At 45.8% G+C, this 19,608-nt stretch overlaps 1 protein-coding gene across 2 annotated transcripts in view; it reads left to right on the top strand.

Moving 5' to 3' along the window:
* Positions 1 to 19,608, top strand: part of plxna1a (plexin A1a) — a 279,597-nt gene that overhangs the window by 54,247 nt on the left and 205,742 nt on the right. For both annotated transcript variants that reach the window (XM_036988338.1, XM_036988339.1), the window contains exon 3: positions 9,097 to 9,279. In XM_036988338.1, the coding sequence (XP_036844233.1) occupies positions 9,097 to 9,279 (183 nt within the window). The remainder of the gene's footprint in view (positions 1 to 9,096; positions 9,280 to 19,608) is intronic.

Raw genomic sequence — 19,608 nt, 5'->3', positions numbered from 1 at the left:
ACCAACTCTCTAGGAGAGTGGGATGGTTTTCCGTTTAGTCATTCCACCAACTCTCTAGGAGAGTGGGATGGTTTTCCATTTAGTCATTCCACCAACTCTCTAGGAGAGTGGGATGGTTTTCCATTTAGTCATTCCACCAAATCTCTAGGAGAGTAGGATGATCTTCCATTTAAAAGTCATTCCACCAACTCTCTAGGAGAGTGGGATGGTCTTCCATTTAGTCATTCCACCAAATCTCTAGGAGAGTGGGATGGTTTTCCATTTAGTCATTCCACCAACTCTCTAGGAGAGTGGGATGGTTTTCCATTTAGTCATTCCACCAAATCTCTAGGAGAGTGGGATGGTTTTCCATTTAGTCATTCCACCAAATCTCTAGGAGAGTGGGATGGTTTTCCATTTAGTCATTCCACCAACTCTCTAGGAGAGTGGGATGGTTTTCCATTTAGTCATTCCACCAACTCTCTAGGAGAGTGGGATGGTTTTCCATTTAAAAGTCATTCCACCAACTCTCTAGGAGAGTGGGATGGTTTTCCATTTAGTCATTCCACCAACTCTCTAGGAGAGTGGGATGGTTCTCCATTTAGTCATTCCACCAACTCTCTAGGAGAGTGGGATGGTTCTCCATTTAGTCATTCCACCAACTCTCTAGGAGAGTGGGATGGTTCTCCATTTAGTCATTCCACCAACTCTCTAGGAGAGTGGGATGGTTTTCCATTTAGTCATTCCACCAACTCTCTAGGAGAGTGGGATGGTTCTCCATTTAGTCATTCCACCAACTCTCTAGGAGAGTAGGATGGTTTTCCATTTAGTCATTCCACCAACTCTCTAGGAGAGTGGGATGGTTTTCCATTTAAAAGTAATTCCACCAACTCTCTAGGAGAGTAGGATGGTCTTCCATTTAAAAGTCATTCCACCAACTCTCTAGGAGAGTAGGATGGTCTTCAATTTAAAAGTCATTCCACCAACTCTCTAGGAGAGTGGGATGGTTTTCCATTTAGTCATTCCACCAACTCTCTAGGAGAGTGGGATGGTTTTCCGTTTAGTCATTCCACCAACTCTCTAGGAGAGTGGGATGGTTTTCCATTTAGTCATTCCACCAAATCTTTAGGAGAGTAGGATGGTCTTCCATTTAAAAGTCATTCCACCAACTCTCTAGGAGAGTGGGATGGTCTTCCATTTAAAAGTCATTCCACCAACTCTCTAGGAGAGTGGGATGGTTTTCCATTTAGTCATTCCACCAACTCTCTAGGAGAGTAGGATGGTTTTCCATTTAAAAGTCATTCCACCAACTCTCTAGGAGAGTGGGATGGTCTTCCATTTAAAAGGCATTCCACCAACTCTCTAGGAGAGTGGGATGGTTTTCCATTTAGTCATTCCACCAAATCTCTAGGAGAGTAGGATGGTTTTCCATTTAGTCATTCCACCAACTCTCTAGTAGAGTGGGATGGTCTTCCATTTAAAAGTCATTCCACCAACTCTCTAGGAGAGTGGGATGGTTTTCCATTTAGTCATTCCACCAACTCTCTAGGAGAGTGGGATGGTTTTCCATTTAGTCATTCCACCAACTCTCTAGGAGAGTGGGATGGTCTTCCATTTAAAAGTCATTCCACCAACTCTCTAGGAGAGTGGGATGGTCTTCCATTTAAAAGTCATTCCACCAACTCTCTAGGAGAGTGGGATGGTTTTCCATTTAGTCATTCCACCAACTCTCTAGGAGAGTGGGATGGTTTTCCATTTAGTCATTCCACCAACTCTCTAGGAGAGTGGGATGGTCTTCCATTTAAAAGTCATTCCACCAACTCTCTAGGAGAGTGGGATGGTTTTCCGTTTAAAAGTCATTTCACCAACTCTCTAGGAGAGTAGGATGGTCTTCCATTTAAAAGTCATTCCACCAACTCTCTAGGAGAGTGGGATGGTTTTCCATTTAGTCATTCCACCAACTCTCTAGGAGAGTGGGATGGTTTTCCATTTAGTCATTCCACCAACTCTCTAGGAGAGTGGGATGGTCTTCCATTTAAAAGTCATTCCACCAACTCTCTAGGAGAGTGGGATGGTCTTCCATTTAAAAGTCATTCCACCAACTCTCTAGGAGAGTGGGATGGTTTTCCATTTAGTCATTCCACCAACTCTCTAGGAGAGTGGGATGGTTCTCCATTTAGTCATTCCACCAACTCTCTAGGAGAGTGGGATTGTCTTCCATTTAAAAGTCATTCCACCAACTCTCTAGGAGAGTGGGATGGTTTTCCATTTAGTCATTCCACCAACTCTCTAGGAGAGTGGGATGGTTTTCCATTTAGTCATTCCACCAACTCTCTAGGAGAGTGGGATGGTTTTCCATTTAGTCATTCCACCATCTCTCTAGGAGAGTGGGATGGTCTTCCATTTAAATGTCATTCCACCAACTCTCTAGGAGAGTGGGATTGTTTTCCATTTAGTCATTCCACCAACTCTCTAGGAGAGTGGGATGGTCTTCCATTTAAAAGTCATTCCACCAACTCTCTAGGAGAGTAGGATGGTCTTCCATTTAAAAGTCATTCCACCAACTCTCTAGGAGAGTGGGATGGTTTTCCATTTAGTCATTCCACCAACTCTCTAGGAGAGTGGGATGGTTTTCCGTTTAGTCATTCCACCAACTCTCTAGGAGAGTGGGATGGTTTTCCATTTAGTCATTCCACCAACTCTCTAGGAGAGTGGGATGGTTTTCCATTTAGTCATTCCACCAAATCTCTAGGAGAGTAGGATGATCTTCCATTTAAAAGTCATTCCACCAACTCTCTAGGAGAGTGGGATGGTCTTCCATTTAGTCATTCCACCAAATCTCTAGGAGAGTGGGATGGTTTTCCATTTAGTCATTCCACCAACTCTCTAGGAGAGTGGGATGGTTTTCCATTTAGTCATTCCACCAAATCTCTAGGAGAGTGGGATGGTTTTCCATTTAGTCATTCCACCAAATCTCTAGGAGAGTGGGATGGTTTTCCATTTAGTCATTCCACCAACTCTCTAGGAGAGTGGGATGGTTTTCCATTTAGTCATTCCACCAACTCTCTAGGAGAGTGGGATGGTTTTCCATTTAAAAGTCATTCCACCAACTCTCTAGGAGAGTGGGATGGTTTTCCATTTAGTCATTCCACCAACTCTCTAGGAGAGTGGGATGGTTCTCCATTTAGTCATTCCACCAACTCTCTAGGAGAGTGGGATGGTTCTCCATTTAGTCATTCCACCAACTCTCTAGGAGAGTGGGATGGTTCTCCATTTAGTCATTCCACCAACTCTCTAGGAGAGTGGGATGGTTTTCCATTTAGTCATTCCACCAACTCTCTAGGAGAGTGGGATGGTTCTCCATTTAGTCATTCCACCAACTCTCTAGGAGAGTAGGATGGTTTTCCATTTAGTCATTCCACCAACTCTCTAGGAGAGTGGGATGGTTTTCCATTTAAAAGTAATTCCACCAACTCTCTAGGAGAGTAGGATGGTCTTCCATTTAAAAGTCATTCCACCAACTCTCTAGGAGAGTAGGATGGTCTTCAATTTAAAAGTCATTCCACCAACTCTCTAGGAGAGTGGGATGGTTTTCCATTTAGTCATTCCACCAACTCTCTAGGAGAGTGGGATGGTTTTCCGTTTAGTCATTCCACCAACTCTCTAGGAGAGTGGGATGGTTTTCCATTTAGTCATTCCACCAAATCTTTAGGAGAGTAGGATGGTCTTCCATTTAAAAGTCATTCCACCAACTCTCTAGGAGAGTGGGATGGTCTTCCATTTAAAAGTCATTCCACCAACTCTCTAGGAGAGTGGGATGGTTTTCCATTTAGTCATTCCACCAACTCTCTAGGAGAGTAGGATGGTTTTCCATTTAAAAGTCATTCCACCAACTCTCTAGGAGAGTGGGATGGTCTTCCATTTAAAAGGCATTCCACCAACTCTCTAGGAGAGTGGGATGGTTTTCCATTTAGTCATTCCACCAAATCTCTAGGAGAGTAGGATGGTTTTCCATTTAGTCATTCCACCAACTCTCTAGTAGAGTGGGATGGTCTTCCATTTAAAAGTCATTCCACCAACTCTCTAGGAGAGTGGGATGGTTTTCCATTTAGTCATTCCACCAACTCTCTAGGAGAGTGGGATGGTTTTCCATTTAGTCATTCCACCAACTCTCTAGGAGAGTGGGATGGTCTTCCATTTAAAAGTCATTCCACCAACTCTCTAGGAGAGTGGGATGGTCTTCCATTTAAAAGTCATTCCACCAACTCTCTAGGAGAGTGGGATGGTTTTCCATTTAGTCATTCCACCAACTCTCTAGGAGAGTGGGATGGTTTTCCATTTAGTCATTCCACCAACTCTCTAGGAGAGTGGGATGGTCTTCCATTTAAAAGTCATTCCACCAACTCTCTAGGAGAGTGGGATGGTTTTCCGTTTAAAAGTCATTTCACCAACTCTCTAGGAGAGTAGGATGGTCTTCCATTTAAAAGTCATTCCACCAACTCTCTAGGAGAGTGGGATGGTTTTCCATTTAGTCATTCCACCAACTCTCTAGGAGAGTGGGATGGTTTTCCATTTAGTCATTCCACCAACTCTCTAGGAGAGTGGGATGGTCTTCCATTTAAAAGTCATTCCACCAACTCTCTAGGAGAGTGGGATGGTCTTCCATTTAAAAGTCATTCCACCAACTCTCTAGGAGAGTGGGATGGTTTTCCATTTAGTCATTCCACCAACTCTCTAGGAGAGTGGGATGGTTCTCCATTTAGTCATTCCACCAACTCTCTAGGAGAGTGGGATTGTCTTCCATTTAAAAGTCATTCCACCAACTCTCTAGGAGAGTGGGATGGTTTTCCATTTAGTCATTCCACCAACTCTCTAGGAGAGTGGGATGGTTTTCCATTTAGTCATTCCACCAACTCTCTAGGAGAGTGGGATGGTTTTCCATTTAGTCATTCCACCATCTCTCTAGGAGAGTGGGATGGTCTTCCATTTAAATGTCATTCCACCAACTCTCTAGGAGAGTGGGATTGTTTTCCATTTAGTCATTCCACCAACTCTCTAGGAGAGTGGGATGGTCTTCCATTTAAAAGTCATTCCACCAACTCTCTAGGAGAGTGGGATGGTTTTCCATTTAGTCATTCCACCAACTCTCTAGGAGAGTGGGATGGTTTTCCATTTAGTCATTCCACCAACTCTCTAGGAGAGTGGGATGGTCTTCCATTTAAAAGTCATTCCACCAACTCTCTAGGAGAGTGGGATGGTTTTCCATTTAAAAGTCATTCCACCAACTCTCTAGGAGAGTAGGATGGTCTTCCATTTAAAAGTCATTCCACCAACTCTCTAGGAGAGTGGGATGATTTTCCATTTAGTCATTCCACCAACTCTCTAGGAGAGTGGGATGGTTTTCCATTTAGTCATTCCACCAACTCTCTAGGAGAGTGGGATGGTCTTCCATTTAAAAGTCATTCCACCAACTCTCTAGGAGAGTGGGATGGTCTTCCATTTAAAAGTCATTCCACCAACTCTCTAGGAGAGTGGGATGGTTTTCCATTTAGTCATTCCACCAACTCTCTAGGAGAGTGGGATGGTTTTCCATTTAGTCATTCCACCAACTCTCTAGGAGAGTGGGATGGTTTTCCATTTAAAAGTCATTCCACCAACTCTCTGTCCATACAAACCCACTCCCTCTCCCTATCGCAGTCTCTATCACCAACCAGACTCTCAATATTTCCTTTCCTTCCTTTCCCATTCACAGTGTAATTTGAGCGAGGGAAGGACAAAAAGAAAAACAAACAAACAGTAGAGGGAAGCAGAGTGAGAGTGGAGCCAGGGAGGCAGAGCAAGAGGAGCACAGATAGCCATGCCTCATTGCCAGGCTGAACCTCTGGCTCTGGTTTGCTGCCACGCTGTTTCCGCTGATTGCGACAGGAGGCCCGCCCAGTCGCTCTGCAGAATCCATCTCTGTCCCAGCGCAGGGGGCAAGGGAGAGAGGGAGCAAGGGGAGGTTGTAGGCACCCATGGGAACTCACATAGTAGCCCAGCCAGATTCCTACTTCTCTCCCTGGCTGCCTCTCTCTCTCCTCAGCCCAGGCTGGACCTAGACTTGGCCTGCCAGGACATTCCTCCATCAGATCCACAATTAGGAAAAGTTATCTCGATAACATTGCTGAGATGGACATAGCCGCTGATTAATAATCTACATTTCCTTGGTTATATGACTTAGAGATTTACAGTAGAAATGTTGCAACAGACATCTGTTAGTGGTAAAGTATGTGTACCTGCTGGATGCTGATTACAGTATTCTCAGGCGGCAGGAGCCTTAGACCTACTGAGCACTGCACCATATCCAGAACCATCTAATTCCAACACAGTCTGCATGCAGGCAGCCTATAATGATCTGGCCCCAGATGTCCTGTGTTTCCTCTTCTACCACCCCACCCCCCCCCTGCTCTATTTCCAGACCCATCTCCATGGTGAGGGTTTAGAAAAGGACATGGTCTCCCGCATTGTCCTTTCAGAGGAATTCTGCTGTACACAGTTATGCCTGGCCTGGCTAACCCTTGGCAGAGATAGCACCTCTCACTGGGTGAAACATGAGGTGCGTCAGCGGGCAGGGCAGGGGGACGCGGGGGTCGCCAACACTCTTGTCTCTACTAATGAGGCCCGTCTGGTATCCGGAATGGGAAGGGGTCTTCTGGTTCGGGAGGGGGGTGGGGACGAGGTGGGGGAGAATTTGATACTCAGAGAGTAGAATGGGCGAAATCAGGACTCAATGATAATGTCCTTAACATGGTCCAGTTTTTTCCCTGAAAACCAAGTGTACCGATCTAATAGTCAGTCTTCTCTCGACAATTTGTAGTTATTCTGTGTAAACCACTTGTATTTGTGCATTGTCCCTACATTTAAAGACTCCTTCCAGCGATATTTTAAAACTTTTACTGTTGAAAAAGTTTAATTACAATTAAGTACAAAAAAAATATGCTATGAGCAAAATAGTGTTTTTTAGACACAACTGCAAACTTCAAGGAGTAGGTTATCTAGGAGTAGGTTATCTAGGAGTAAGGTCTGATGGGAATCCGTGATGTCATCGGCCTGCCCCCTTGCTTGAGGAACAATAGAAGAGCAACAGAGAACTACAGAGGAAAGCCCCACCCCCCGTTTGAGACCTATTGCCTTTAGTTAAGTAAAGCAGGTGCTAAATGATGTGCAAAGGAGAGTGGAGTGCCACTAAGATCAATTCTGTTCATCAATGTACTGTACCGGTCAAAGGTTTTAGAACACCTAGTCATTCAAGGGATTTCAACATAGCACTTGATGGTTTTTGCGACTGTACTTGAAGAAACTTTCAAAGTTCTTGAAATGTTCTGTTTTGACTGGCCGTCATCTCTTAAAGTAATGATGGACTGTCGTTTCACTTTTCTTATTTGTGCTGTTCTTGCCATAATTTGGACTTGGTCTTTTACCAAATAGGTCTATCTTCTGTAACCCCCCTACCTTGTCACAACACAACTGATTGTCTGAAACGCATTAAGAAGGAAAGAAATTCCCTGTTAATTGAAATGCATTCCAGGTGACGACCTCATGAAGCTGGTTGAGAGAATGCCAAGAGTGTGCAAAGCTGTCATCAAGGCAAAGGGTGGCTATTTGAAAAATCTGAAATATAAAATATATTTTGATTTTTTTAACGCTTTTTTGTTACTATGTGATTCCATATGCGTGGAATTTTCTACAGTGTAGAAAATAGTCAAAATAAAGAAAAACCCTTGAATGAGTAGGTGTTTTGATCACTTTTGACTGGTAGTGCACATGTTTGTGGCTTTGTGTCTTCAGACAAAGGACGACTAAAGAATTCACCCGGCGGCATTCCTCTTTTCCATCCTCCAGTCTGGTCACATCATGGCTCAGATCACGCACATCTCCTTCCTTCCCAGAGAGCTTAGCGGCAGGCAGAGTGTGTATTGTGTGTGATTGATTGTCTCGTATGGAAGCGATATGTCTTCTAATGAATGAGGGATTCCTGGCACCAGTTAATTAGTGTTGTGTAAGAGGATGTGATGTGTTAGAGAGCTGGAGGTCGCTACGCTAATACGGGTGCCAGTGATTATCTTCTGGTTACATGTGTCAGTGCGTGTGAAAGATACCACCTGGTGCCCGCTACACACAGGTCTATCACATATACATCAATTAACCACTTTTCTTTAACAGTGACAGTGTGTGTATGCTGCTATTTTGAGGGTGATATGCAAATTTGGCCTATCCGTCACTCACACTTTCTTCTGCCCCCCCCCCCCTCTTCCAATCTCTCTCTCCTCCTCTCTCTACCTCCCTCCCTCCCAATCGCTCCCTCTCGCCCAATCTCTCTCTCCCCTCTCGCTCTCTCCCTCCCTCCCAATTTCTTCCTCCCTCCCTCCCTCCCTCCCTCCCTCCCTCCCTCCCTCCCTCCCTCCCTCCCTCCCTCCCTCCCTCCCTGCCTGCCTCCCTCCCTCCCTCCCTCCCTCCCTCCCTCCCTCCCTCCCTCCCTCCCAATCTCTCTCTCTCTCTCTCTCTCTCTCTCTCTCTCCCTCCCAATCTCTCTCTGCCCTCTCTCTCTCCCTCCCAATCTCTCTCTGCCCTCTCTCCCTCCTTTCCAATCTCTCTCCCTCCCTCCCAATCTCCCTCCCTCCCAATCTCTCCCTCCCCCCTCCCTCCTTATCTCTCTCTTTCCCTCCCTCCCAATCTCTCTCTCACTCCCTCCCAAACTCTATCCCCTCTCCCGCTCTCTCTCTCTCTCTCTCTCTCTCTATCCCCCCTCCCAATCGCTCTCTCCCCTCTCTCTCCCTCCCATTCCAAATCCCTCCCTCCCTCCCAACATCTCTCTTTCCACTCTCTCCCTCCCAATCTCTCACTCCCTTCTCCATCCCTCATAATCTCTCTCTCCCCATATCCTTTCCTCACAATCTTTCTCCCCCTCTCTCTCCCCCTCCCAATCTCTCTCTCCCTTCCTCCCAATCTCTTTCGCCCTCTCCCTTCCTCCCAATATCTCTCTCCCCTCTCTCATCTCTCACCCTCTTTCTCTCTCTCTCTCTTTCTATCTCTGTCTCGCTCTAACCCCCCCCCCCCCCCCCCCCCCTCTCTCTGCAGCCACTCCAAATAGACGATAACTTCTGTGGGCAGGACTTCAACCAGCCCCTGGGGGGGACCAGTACCATCGAGGGTATGCCTCTGTTCGTGGACAAGGACGATGGTATGACGTCGGTGGCAGCCTATGAATACCGCGGCCACACTGTGGCCTTCGCCGGCACACGCAGCGGACGTATTAAGAAGGTAGGCCACTGGTGGATTCTGTGTGTTTGTGTGTGTACATGTGTTACCAACCTCTGGTTATGAGGATGAATTTAAAGTCTCTGACTCATTTCTGCCTGGTCACTGTTGAGCTGGAGCTCTAAGAAGCTGGTCTTTCAAAAGTTGTAGAAACTCCTTTGTGCTGGATGGGTGGATGTGATTGAGATCTCTCTAGACTCTCTCTGGAGTCTCTCTAGACAGACAGGTTGCTTCCCACAATGTACCAGCGCTCCAGCTTACACGTCTATAGAAGTTCCAGCGCCAGTTGGGACAGAGAGGACTAGTCGGAAATGGGATGTGCTTCACGGGTAACATCACTGCCGTATCTACTAGCTGCCCTAGCTGAACATGAGCACAATTCCCGCCTGCATTTTAAGCTATGCCTACCCAGACTCGGGATTTGTTGGGAAAGTTGTTTTTCTGAAGAGGACCCTCCCCGGAAACAAATGTTTTCCCCCTTTCCTAAGAGAATACGACATCCTCCACAGATCTAGTGCTCTTGTTCCTAGGTCTGGGATTCTAAGACTAACTGGAGTAGACCCACACATAGTGGGTTTGTCAATCACCGGCTTCTTCAGGCAATCGCTGTCGTGCTGTGAGCCACTGCTGTGCCTTCTATGGTGCTGTTTCCAGAGCTCTGGAGAACAGGAGAGAACAGGAGAGAACAGGGAAAACAGGGGAAAAGAGGAGAGAGCAGGAGAGAACATGGGAGTAGAGGAGAGAAGAGGGGAGAACAGTAGAGAACAGGAGAGAACAGGGGAGGGGGCAGGACTAGGTGTTGGAGTCCTTCACTGCCAACAGAGAGGACTCTAGGACGCCTCTCAGATGGTTCCAGACTATTAACACTGAGTAGAGGCTAAAAATGGCCTTGGTGGTGGGTTCCAGGTTTGGTCAGAACTCCACTAAAAGCTGAGAGTGAGTCGATTTGACAGTATCTTTGTAGGGTGATTATGAATATATGAAATGATTAGGTCATTTTATGTGTCAGATAATAGAGTAATATGTGACCCGTTTCAAGAAACTAGGGGTATGTCACACGTCACTACTTCACAGGAGAGGTATTTGAACATCATTTTAAAAACAAACTTGTCTGCCATCTGTAAACACAAATAAAATATTTAAATTACAAGCCTAGTTGGTTTAGCCACGGAAAAAGACAGGAACCTTCCTGCTACCCATGATTGGCTGAGATAATGCATGGGCTGGACATGCCTAGAGATGTGTTTGGATTGGTCTGCCATGTAGCATTCTTCTGTCTATAACATGAGCTGTAACAATATGTGTAGATAATCCGTGATACCGCAGCATTTTTGACAGATATAATGTTAGACATGGAGAGCTGTCAAAGTGTTGCTTCTGCTCTCAACAACATTGCTGCCATGAATTTAGCAGGCGCTATCGACAAAGATCAGTGGGAAAAAGTTGTGATGGACGACTTTCTGCACATCAGTGTGAACCGGAGTGATTTGACACAACAACGGGCCAAACAAGCTATAGCTAGCTACAAACCAAACTGAAAAGACACGCTGCCATGAAGCGTTCATTCATGTATACGGGTAAGAGTCTAGCGACATTTTCAGATACTGTATTATACTTTTCTGATTTTTTTCAGAAAGTCATTTTCATTGTCAGTTAAAGCGTACTGCTAGCTAGTAAACGTTAGCTTGCTGGCTTGCTAGCTAACATTATGTGTATGATCTGTGTAGTAATATTATTTGTATCTCAGAGCCATTTGCATTGCTAGTTATAGCCTAATGTTAGCTAGCTAGCTAACATTGAACCTAGTTGGTTAGTTTTAGCTACCTGCAGATTCATAGCTATGACAATCCATTTGAAATGTAGCTATAGGTTGGGATTATGGTTCATTGTTTTGCTAGCTAACATGTCTTAACAAAAGACTTCGCCAGATGATTATATGACCCATGAAGTTAGCCAGTTGTCTCTGGGATGAATACACCAGTTTTAGTCTTAAAATCTTTGGTTGTTTACTACACTACCTTTCTCACTCTGTTTAGCACATGGCCTCACATGTGATTCCTTAAAAATATGGGTGGGAGGGTGTGGCTTAAGAAGGCTTAAGAGGGTGTGAACGATGTTGAATGGGTGTAGACAAAGAAGAGCTCTCCAGTAGGTGTACGTACCAAAACACTGAAGGTCCATTTTCTCAAAAGTGGAGTTACAAGTTTATCAACTTTCAAAGCCATTACTTTCCCATTGTTCCTCAACTGCAGTGTATGATATACCATTTCGTAGTCACTACTTTTATCTAATGTAAAAAGAAACACTATTTAAAATTGCAACATAAGATGGAATTGAGGCGGTCGGTCACGTATGGAATGAATGCAACCACACATTCATACACACCAGCATGCACACCTGCATACACACTGATAGACACTGGACCATTATTCAGGCATTAATGCACACTAGTCTAGGTCTAGGACACACACACACACACACACACACGCCTCTCCTGTTTTGCTAAGTCGGCTGAAACCCAGTCCCATAGTCCTTGGTGCTGACCCCTGAGGTAGCGGTTGCTAGCTGTGGGTTTGGAGCGGTGCTTTTCTGTGGGCGTCTGTCTGCAGGCTGCAACCGGTTGGCCGGCAGGATGCTGGAAGGGGATGTGGAGGCTGGGGGGGTGGAAGCTGGGGGTGGGATGGATCAGTAGATCTCAGAGGGAAGATATCCCTTCCACAATCGGAATCCCATTTCCCCTTTGCCACCATCTCTTCCTGTGTGGAGGCCAAGTGCTGGGTGGTGGGGCACAGGCTGCCGGAGTTATCACACACAGATCGATGTAGTGCTGTACATACAGGAACAGAGACTGTTGACTAGCTGGCTGTGGCTAGGGAAGCATAGTCATCACTGCAGAGCAGAACCAGTCCCTCCTGAAGCCTCTCTTCAGGAGACCCTGACATCACAGTGTCCTACCACCAGGCCATCACAAACGGCTTGTCCTCTCTGATTATATACACATATAAACTGCAGTCCAATTCCATACAGTGGCATCAATGTAATTTTCTCCTGATTTGGTTTTGTTTGTTGATATGTTTGTTTGGCTTGTAATTGTAGTGGTTTGACGGTCGGGAACAGCCCATCTGGGGCGGGCGGGTGGGAGCAGAGCAGTGCTTCTGTGTGGAAAGTGGAGAGAGGAGAGTGTGTGGAGGGCCCCCCGATCGTTGTTGGCAGTCTTGTTTTATTGCTATTCATTTGGAGTTAAACTGTGCGCCGTGCCCTAATGAAATGTAAAGTTGCAGTCTATTGATGGGAGGCTTTGGGGTCTGATAGCGGCTCATTGGAATTCGCCCAATCCTCCCGTTGCTACGGCTGCAAGGCCCTTATTGACTCATCTGTATGAATATATAATCACAGGCGTAAATCTTAGCAGGCGTCGGAGGCAGCGGACGGCTGGATGTGTGCAAATGCAACTAGTCTAGTACTGGAGGGGAAATATGGGACACACCAGATGATGTGTGTGTGTTTGGGTAAAGCCTCCACACACAAGGATTCATATGGTATTTCTCTCAAATGTGCACACATTTGTTAACATCCCTGTTAGTGAGCATTTCTCCTTTGCCAAGATAATCCATCCACCTGATAGGTGTGGCATACAAAAAAGCTGACTAAACAGCATGGCTATTACACAGGTGCACCTTGTGCTGGGAACAATAAAAAGGCCACTCTAAAATGTGCAGTTTTGTCACACAATACAATGCCACAGATGTCTTAAGTTTTGAGGGAGCATGTAATTGGCATGCTGACTGCAACTGCAGAGGTGTTGCCAGAGAATGTGATGTTCATTTCCCTACCATAAACCACCTCCAATGTTGCTTTAGAGAATTTGTCAGTACGTCCAACTGCCCTTACAACCGCATACCACGTGTATGGCGTTGTGTTTGCGAGTGGTTTGCTGATGTTGTGAACTGAGTGCCCCATGGTGCCGGTGATGTTATGGTATGGGCTGGCATAAGCTACGGACAATGAACACAATTGCATTTTATCGATGGCAATTTGAATGCATAGAGATACCGTGACGAGATCCTGAGACACATTGCCGTGCCATTCATACGCCACCATCACCCCATGTTTCAACATGATAATGCTCTGCCCAATGTCGCAAGAATCTGGAAGCTGAATTGTCCCTGTTCTTCCATGGATTGCATGCTCACCAGATATGTCACCCATTGAGCAAGTTTGGGATGCTCTGGATCGATGTGTGCGACAACATTCACTCAGGCCACAATCAACAGCCTGATCAACTCTATAAGAAGGAGATGTGTCGTGCTGCATGAGGCAAATGGTGGTCACTCCAGATACTGACTGGTTTTCTGATCCACGCCCCAAACTTTAAAAAAAGTATCTGTGACCAACAGATCTGTATCTGTATTCCCATTCATGTGAAATCCATAGATTAATGCCTAATGAATATGTTTAAATTGACTGATTTCCTTAGATGAACTGTAACTCAGTCAAATCTTTAAAATGGTTGCATTGTTTATATTTCTGTTCAGTATAGAATGTGCTCATATGGTGTTGTGATCCCTCTCTGTAGGATCAGCCAGTAGAGCTGGGATCACCAGGTCACTGTCTGTTATTTAATAGGACTCCTTAGCTTCACAGAACAGAGCTGCTGCTGCTTCACAAAGACACAGAGAGAGGAACTACCACATCTCCATAAAACCTGGAAAGCTCTCTCTCAGACTACTTCTATTTACAACCTGAGAATCACCCCTCAGCCCTCACAGCTCCTGCTAAATAGCCTCTCTCAGCCCTCTGAACCATTTCAACCGCCAAAGACAAAAGAGAGAAAATAAGGAAACAACAAATGCTGTCTGTTTTTTCCCCCAACCTGCTAGGCCTTACCTCCCCTCCCTCCTACCCAAGTGAGATCCGAACGACTGGGCCAATCTGCATATGGCACTGGCCTTGTTACCGTGCCGACGGGCTGAGTGGCGTGTGGCTGGCCCTATCAGGCCGTCTGTTCAGCCTCAGTGGCAAGGCTGATCTTGAGGCAGTGAAACATGCAGAGACTCCCAATTAACAACTCATACATAATGGAGCAAGGCTCACTCTCTTCCTTCTCTTTCCCTCTCTGGACTGGTTATATGCACTAGGACTAGGCAGTGTACACTACTTAGTATTTATCCTCCTCCACAGATCCTGGCCTGGGTAAGGATAGAGATATAGAGAGAGGGATGCAGAGGGATAGCCACAGCAAGGTTAGTCAGGGACCGTCCTACGTGGACAGACAGGATACAAGCTCCCCAGTGACCAGACCTTTATTGACGTAGCGCTGATGCTAATGTAATATCTGCATCTGTGTCTTTACTGTCACTGAGAACCAGACTAATTAAGAGACATGATATCTAAGGTAATGTACCATGTGAATCCTAATTAACGAAATAGCATTTGGAAATGGTGATGATGGAGTCGCCGTATCGGAAGTGCTCCAGTGATGACTGCGTGTTGTAAATGTCAGTTACGAGACTAATGGAAATGATGGATGCTCCCCTGGTGAGGAGCGTTTAACTAACGTTCAGCCTGCTGGACGTTGTCTCAATGTTGATCTGGTATATCGGGGATGGGATGATATCACTTTCAGATGATGGAGAGGAGAGGAGTTGGGATGATAGAGCGAGGAGAAGAGATTGATTCTCTCTTCTTTCCCTGATTCCCAGTAGAATGAGCACAAGGCACTGTGTAACAGCAGGGCTAGTTTGACTGGCTGGCTGACTGTATGAGAGGCTGTTCAAGAGGCTATTATATCAGCTGCCTATGATATTACCACCATAAGTGGTAAAAGTGGCTGGAGAATTAACATCCTGTCTGTAGCATTATCTCCCTCTCCCCCTATCCCTCTCCCCTCCCTTCCTCGTTCTCTGTAGCATTATCTCCCTCTCCCCCTATCCCTCTCCCCTCCCTTCCTCGTTCTCTGTAGCATGTCACCTTGAGCTTCTTCTCCTCTGTGGCGGCCTGGTTGCCCACAGCCCCGGTCCTCCAGAGAATTCCCTGTCAGAATAGCATGTCTCTCAGTATCCATGTGTGTGTGCGTGCGTGTGCGTGTTTGAATGTGTGTGTGTGTTTGCATATATGTGTGTGTGTGTGTGTGTGTGTGTGTGTGTGTGTGTGTGTGTGTGTGTGTGTGTGTGTGTGTGTGTGTGTGTGCGCGTGTGTGTGTGCAGGAATGTGAAGCACGGGCCTACTGTCCCACTCTTTCCCCCACTGTTAACCCAGGCCCTGTGTGTCCCCAGGCGCTCTCATTTGTTGACTTCTGCAACCGTAAAAGCCTTGGGTTCATGCATGTTAACATCAGAAGCCTCCTCCCTAAGTTTGTTTTACTCACTGCTTTAGCACACTCCGCCAACCCTGATGTCCTAGCCGTGTCTGAATCCTGACTTAGGAAGGCCACCAAAAATTTGGAAATTTCCATTCCCAATTACAACATTTTCCATCCAGACAGAACTGCTAAAGGGGGCGGAATTGCAATCTACTGTCGAGATAACCTGCAGAGTTCTGTCATACTATCCAGGTCTATGTCCAAACAGTTAGAGCTTCTACTTTTAAAGATCCATCTCTCCAGAATGAAGTCCCTCATTGTTGCCGCTTGTTATAGACCCCCCTCAACTCCGAGCTGTGCCCTGGACACCATATGGGAATTGATTGCCCCCCATCTATCGTCAGTGTTTGTACTGCTACGTGACCTAAATTGGGATATGCTTAACACCCCGGCCGTCCTACAATCTAAGCTAGATGCCCTCAATCTCACAAATTATCAAGGAACCTCCCAGGTACAACTCCAAATCTGTAAACATGGGCACCCTCATAGATATCATCCTGACCAACTTGCCCTCTAAATACACCTCTGCTGTTTTCAACCCGGATCTCAGCGATCATTGCCTCATTGCCTGCGTCCGTTATGGGTCCGCGGTCAAACGACCACCCCTCATCACTGTCAAACGCTCCCTAAAACACTTCTGCGAGCAGGCCTTTCTAATCGACCTGGCCCGGGTATCCTAGAAGGATATTGACCTCATTCCGTCAGTAGAGGATGCCTGGTTATTCTTTAAAAATGCTTTCCTCACCATCTTAAATAAGCATGCCCCATTCAAAAAATGTAGAACTAAGAACAGATATAGCCCTTGGTTCAACCCAGACTTGACTGCCCTTGACCAGCACAAAAACACCCTTTGGCATACTGCACTAGCTTTGAATATTCCCCGCGATATGCAACTTTTCAGGGAAGTCAGTAACCAATACACACAGTCAGTTAGGAAAGCAAAGGCTAGCTTTTTCAAACAGAAATTTGCATCCTGCAGCACTAATTCCAAAAAGTTTTGGGACACTGTAAAGTCCATGGAGAATAAGAGTACCTCCTCCCAGCTGCCCACTGCAAAGAGACTAGGAAACACTGTCACCACTGATAAATCCATGATAATCGAGAATTTCAATAAGCATTTCTCTATGGCTGGCCATGCTTTCCACCTGGCTACCCCAAACCCGGCCAACAATCAGCTGGGCTAGACAATCTGGATTGTTACAACCCCTATTGTTACAACCCCTATTACTAGTCTGTTCAACCTCTCTTTCGTATCGTCTGAGATTTCTGGAAAGCGGACGCGGTCATCCCCCTCCTCAAAGGGGGAGACACTCTAGACCCAAACTGTTACAGACCCATATCCATCCTTCCCTACCTTTCTAAAGTCTTCAAAATCCAAGTGACCAAACAGATCACTGACCATTTCAAATCCCACCGTACCTTCTCCGCTATGCAATCTGGTTTCCGAGCTGGTCACAGGTGCACCTCAGCCACGCTCAAGGTCCTAAACGATATCATAACCGCAATCGATAAAAGACAGTACTGTGCAGCCGTCTTCATCGTCCTGGCCAAGTATTTTGACTCTGTCAATCACCATATTCTTATCGGGAGACTCAACAGCCTTGGTTTCTCTAATGACTGCCTCGCCTGGTTCACTAACTACTTCCTGTTGTCCGGACCTCTGTCAGTCTCTATGGGGGTGCCACAGGGTTAAATTCTCGGGCTGAATATTTTCTCTGTATATATCAATGATGTCGCTCTTGCTGTGAGTGATTCTTTGATCCACCTCTATGCAGACAACACAAATCTGTATACATCTGGCCCTTTTTTGGACACTGTGTTAACAAACAAGCTTCAACGCCATACAATACTCCTTCCGTGGCCTCCAACTGCTCTTCAATTCTAGTAAAACCAAATGCATGCTCTTCAACCGATCGCTGTCCGCACGTTAGCATCACTATGAACGGTTCTGACTTAGAATATGTGGACAACTATAAATACCTAGGTGTCTGACTAGACTGTAAACTCTCCTTCCAGACTCACATTAAGCATCTCCAATCCAAAGTTAAATTGAATCGGCTTCCTATTTTGCAACAAAGCCTCCTTCACTCATTCCAAACATACCCTCGTAAAACTGACTATCCTACCGATCCTTGACTTCGGCGATGTAATTTACAAAATAGCCTCCAACACTCTACTCAGCAAATTGGATGCAGTCTATAACAGTGCCATCCGTTTTGTCACCAAAGCCCCATATACTACCCACCACTGCGACCTGAATGCTCTCGTTGGCTGGTCTTTTCTACATATTCGTCACCAAACCTACTGGCTCCAGGTCATCTATAAGTCTTCTGCTGCTAATGACTGGAACGAATTGCAAAAATCACTGAAGTTGGAGACTTATATCTCCCTCACTAACTTTAAGCGTCAGCTGTCAGAGCAGCTTACCGATCGCTGCAGCTGTACACAGCCCATCTGAAAATAGCCCATCCATCCAATTACCTACCTCATCCCCATATTTGTTTTTGTTTTTCTGCTCTTTTGCACACCAGTATTTATACTTGCACATCCTCATCTGCACATATATCATTCCAGTGTAAATTGTAATTACTTTGCAATTATTGGCATATTCATTGCCTTACCTCCTTACTACATTTGCACACACTGTATACAGATTTGTCTGTTGTGTTATTGACTGTACGTTTGTTTATCCCATGTGTAACTCTGTGTTGTTGTTTTTGTCGCACAGCTTTGCTTTATCTTGGCCAGGTCGCAGTTGTAAATGAGAACTTGCCCTCAACTGGCCTACCTGGTTAAATAAAGGTGAAAAAAAAAAGTGTTTTAATTTTCTTCCACCACAGTTCTTCCACCACCACCACTGTTCTTCCACCACTGTTCTTCCACCACCACCATTGTTCTTCCACCACTGTTCTTCCACCACCACCATGGTTCTTCCACCACTGTTCTTCCACCACCACCACTGTTCTTCCACCACCACCACCACTGTTCTTCCACCACTGTTCTTCCACCACTGTTTTTCCACCACCACCACTGTTCTACATAACTCTATATATAGTCCTATCTAAATCTACTCAACAAGGGGAAGACTGAAAAGTGTGGATGCCTTTATAAAGTGCTTGCGGAGTGAACTGAACTGAAAGGCTACAAGATTTTGCACTCTGGGGAGCTGACATGGTGGTGTGGTAGGGGTTCTTGATGCAGACCGAGCTCCAGGACTCTGTGTGAGGTTGTCAGTTCCACTCCCAGGTGGGGTATTACTTGATATATTACTTAAGTGTCCTTGAGCCCGGCTGGCTTCCTGTTTGATATCCGTTAATAGAGCTAGATGGTGATATTAGTGAGCCGTACTGAATAATTACATTTTCATAAGCAAGCTGGTTGGGAGGCTGGTGAGAAACATTAATCAATTTATCGACTTGTGATTTGAATACACCTCTGCATGTACCGATAGCTGTTTAGCTAATCTAATATTTCCCCCCATATTCAGGCTCTTTAGTTGTATGTGGTAAGGGGAGGCTAGTGCTCCAGACACCACATACTGTAGTGATGTCTACTGTCAGGTGCCATGGGCCAAATCAAGCTGTCTATTGAACACACTGACTAATCCCTGGCATGGCGGTACACTTTGGTGTATGTGTGTGACCCGGAGATGGAACTCAAGGTGTGTGTGATCTAGGGAGAGGGCAGTGTTGATACATACCCCTGACTGTGTTGTTGCAGCTGTGGCCTCTTCATATGAGGGCAGTGCACACCTGATGCCATGCACAGCTGCTGATTCATCAACGGTTTGCTATCCCCACATAACTGTGCCCCCCTGACATCACACTCCCAACTACAGACAACTGTGTGTGTGTGTGTGTGTGTGTGTGTGTGTGTGTGTGTGTGTGTGTGTGTGTGTGTGTGTGTGTGTGTGTGTGTGTGTGTCCCGTTCCAGAGGAAGAGAAGATCAACTGTTCCCCTCACCTGCCCCA

The sequence above is a fragment of the Oncorhynchus mykiss genome, chromosome 9, assembly GCF_013265735.2.
Source record: "Oncorhynchus mykiss isolate Arlee chromosome 9, USDA_OmykA_1.1, whole genome shotgun sequence".
In the NCBI taxonomy this organism is placed as follows: Eukaryota; Metazoa; Chordata; class Actinopteri; order Salmoniformes; family Salmonidae; genus Oncorhynchus; species Oncorhynchus mykiss.
Note: the sequence above shows the minus strand (reverse complement) of the source record. Positions and strands in the feature narration are given on the sequence as shown.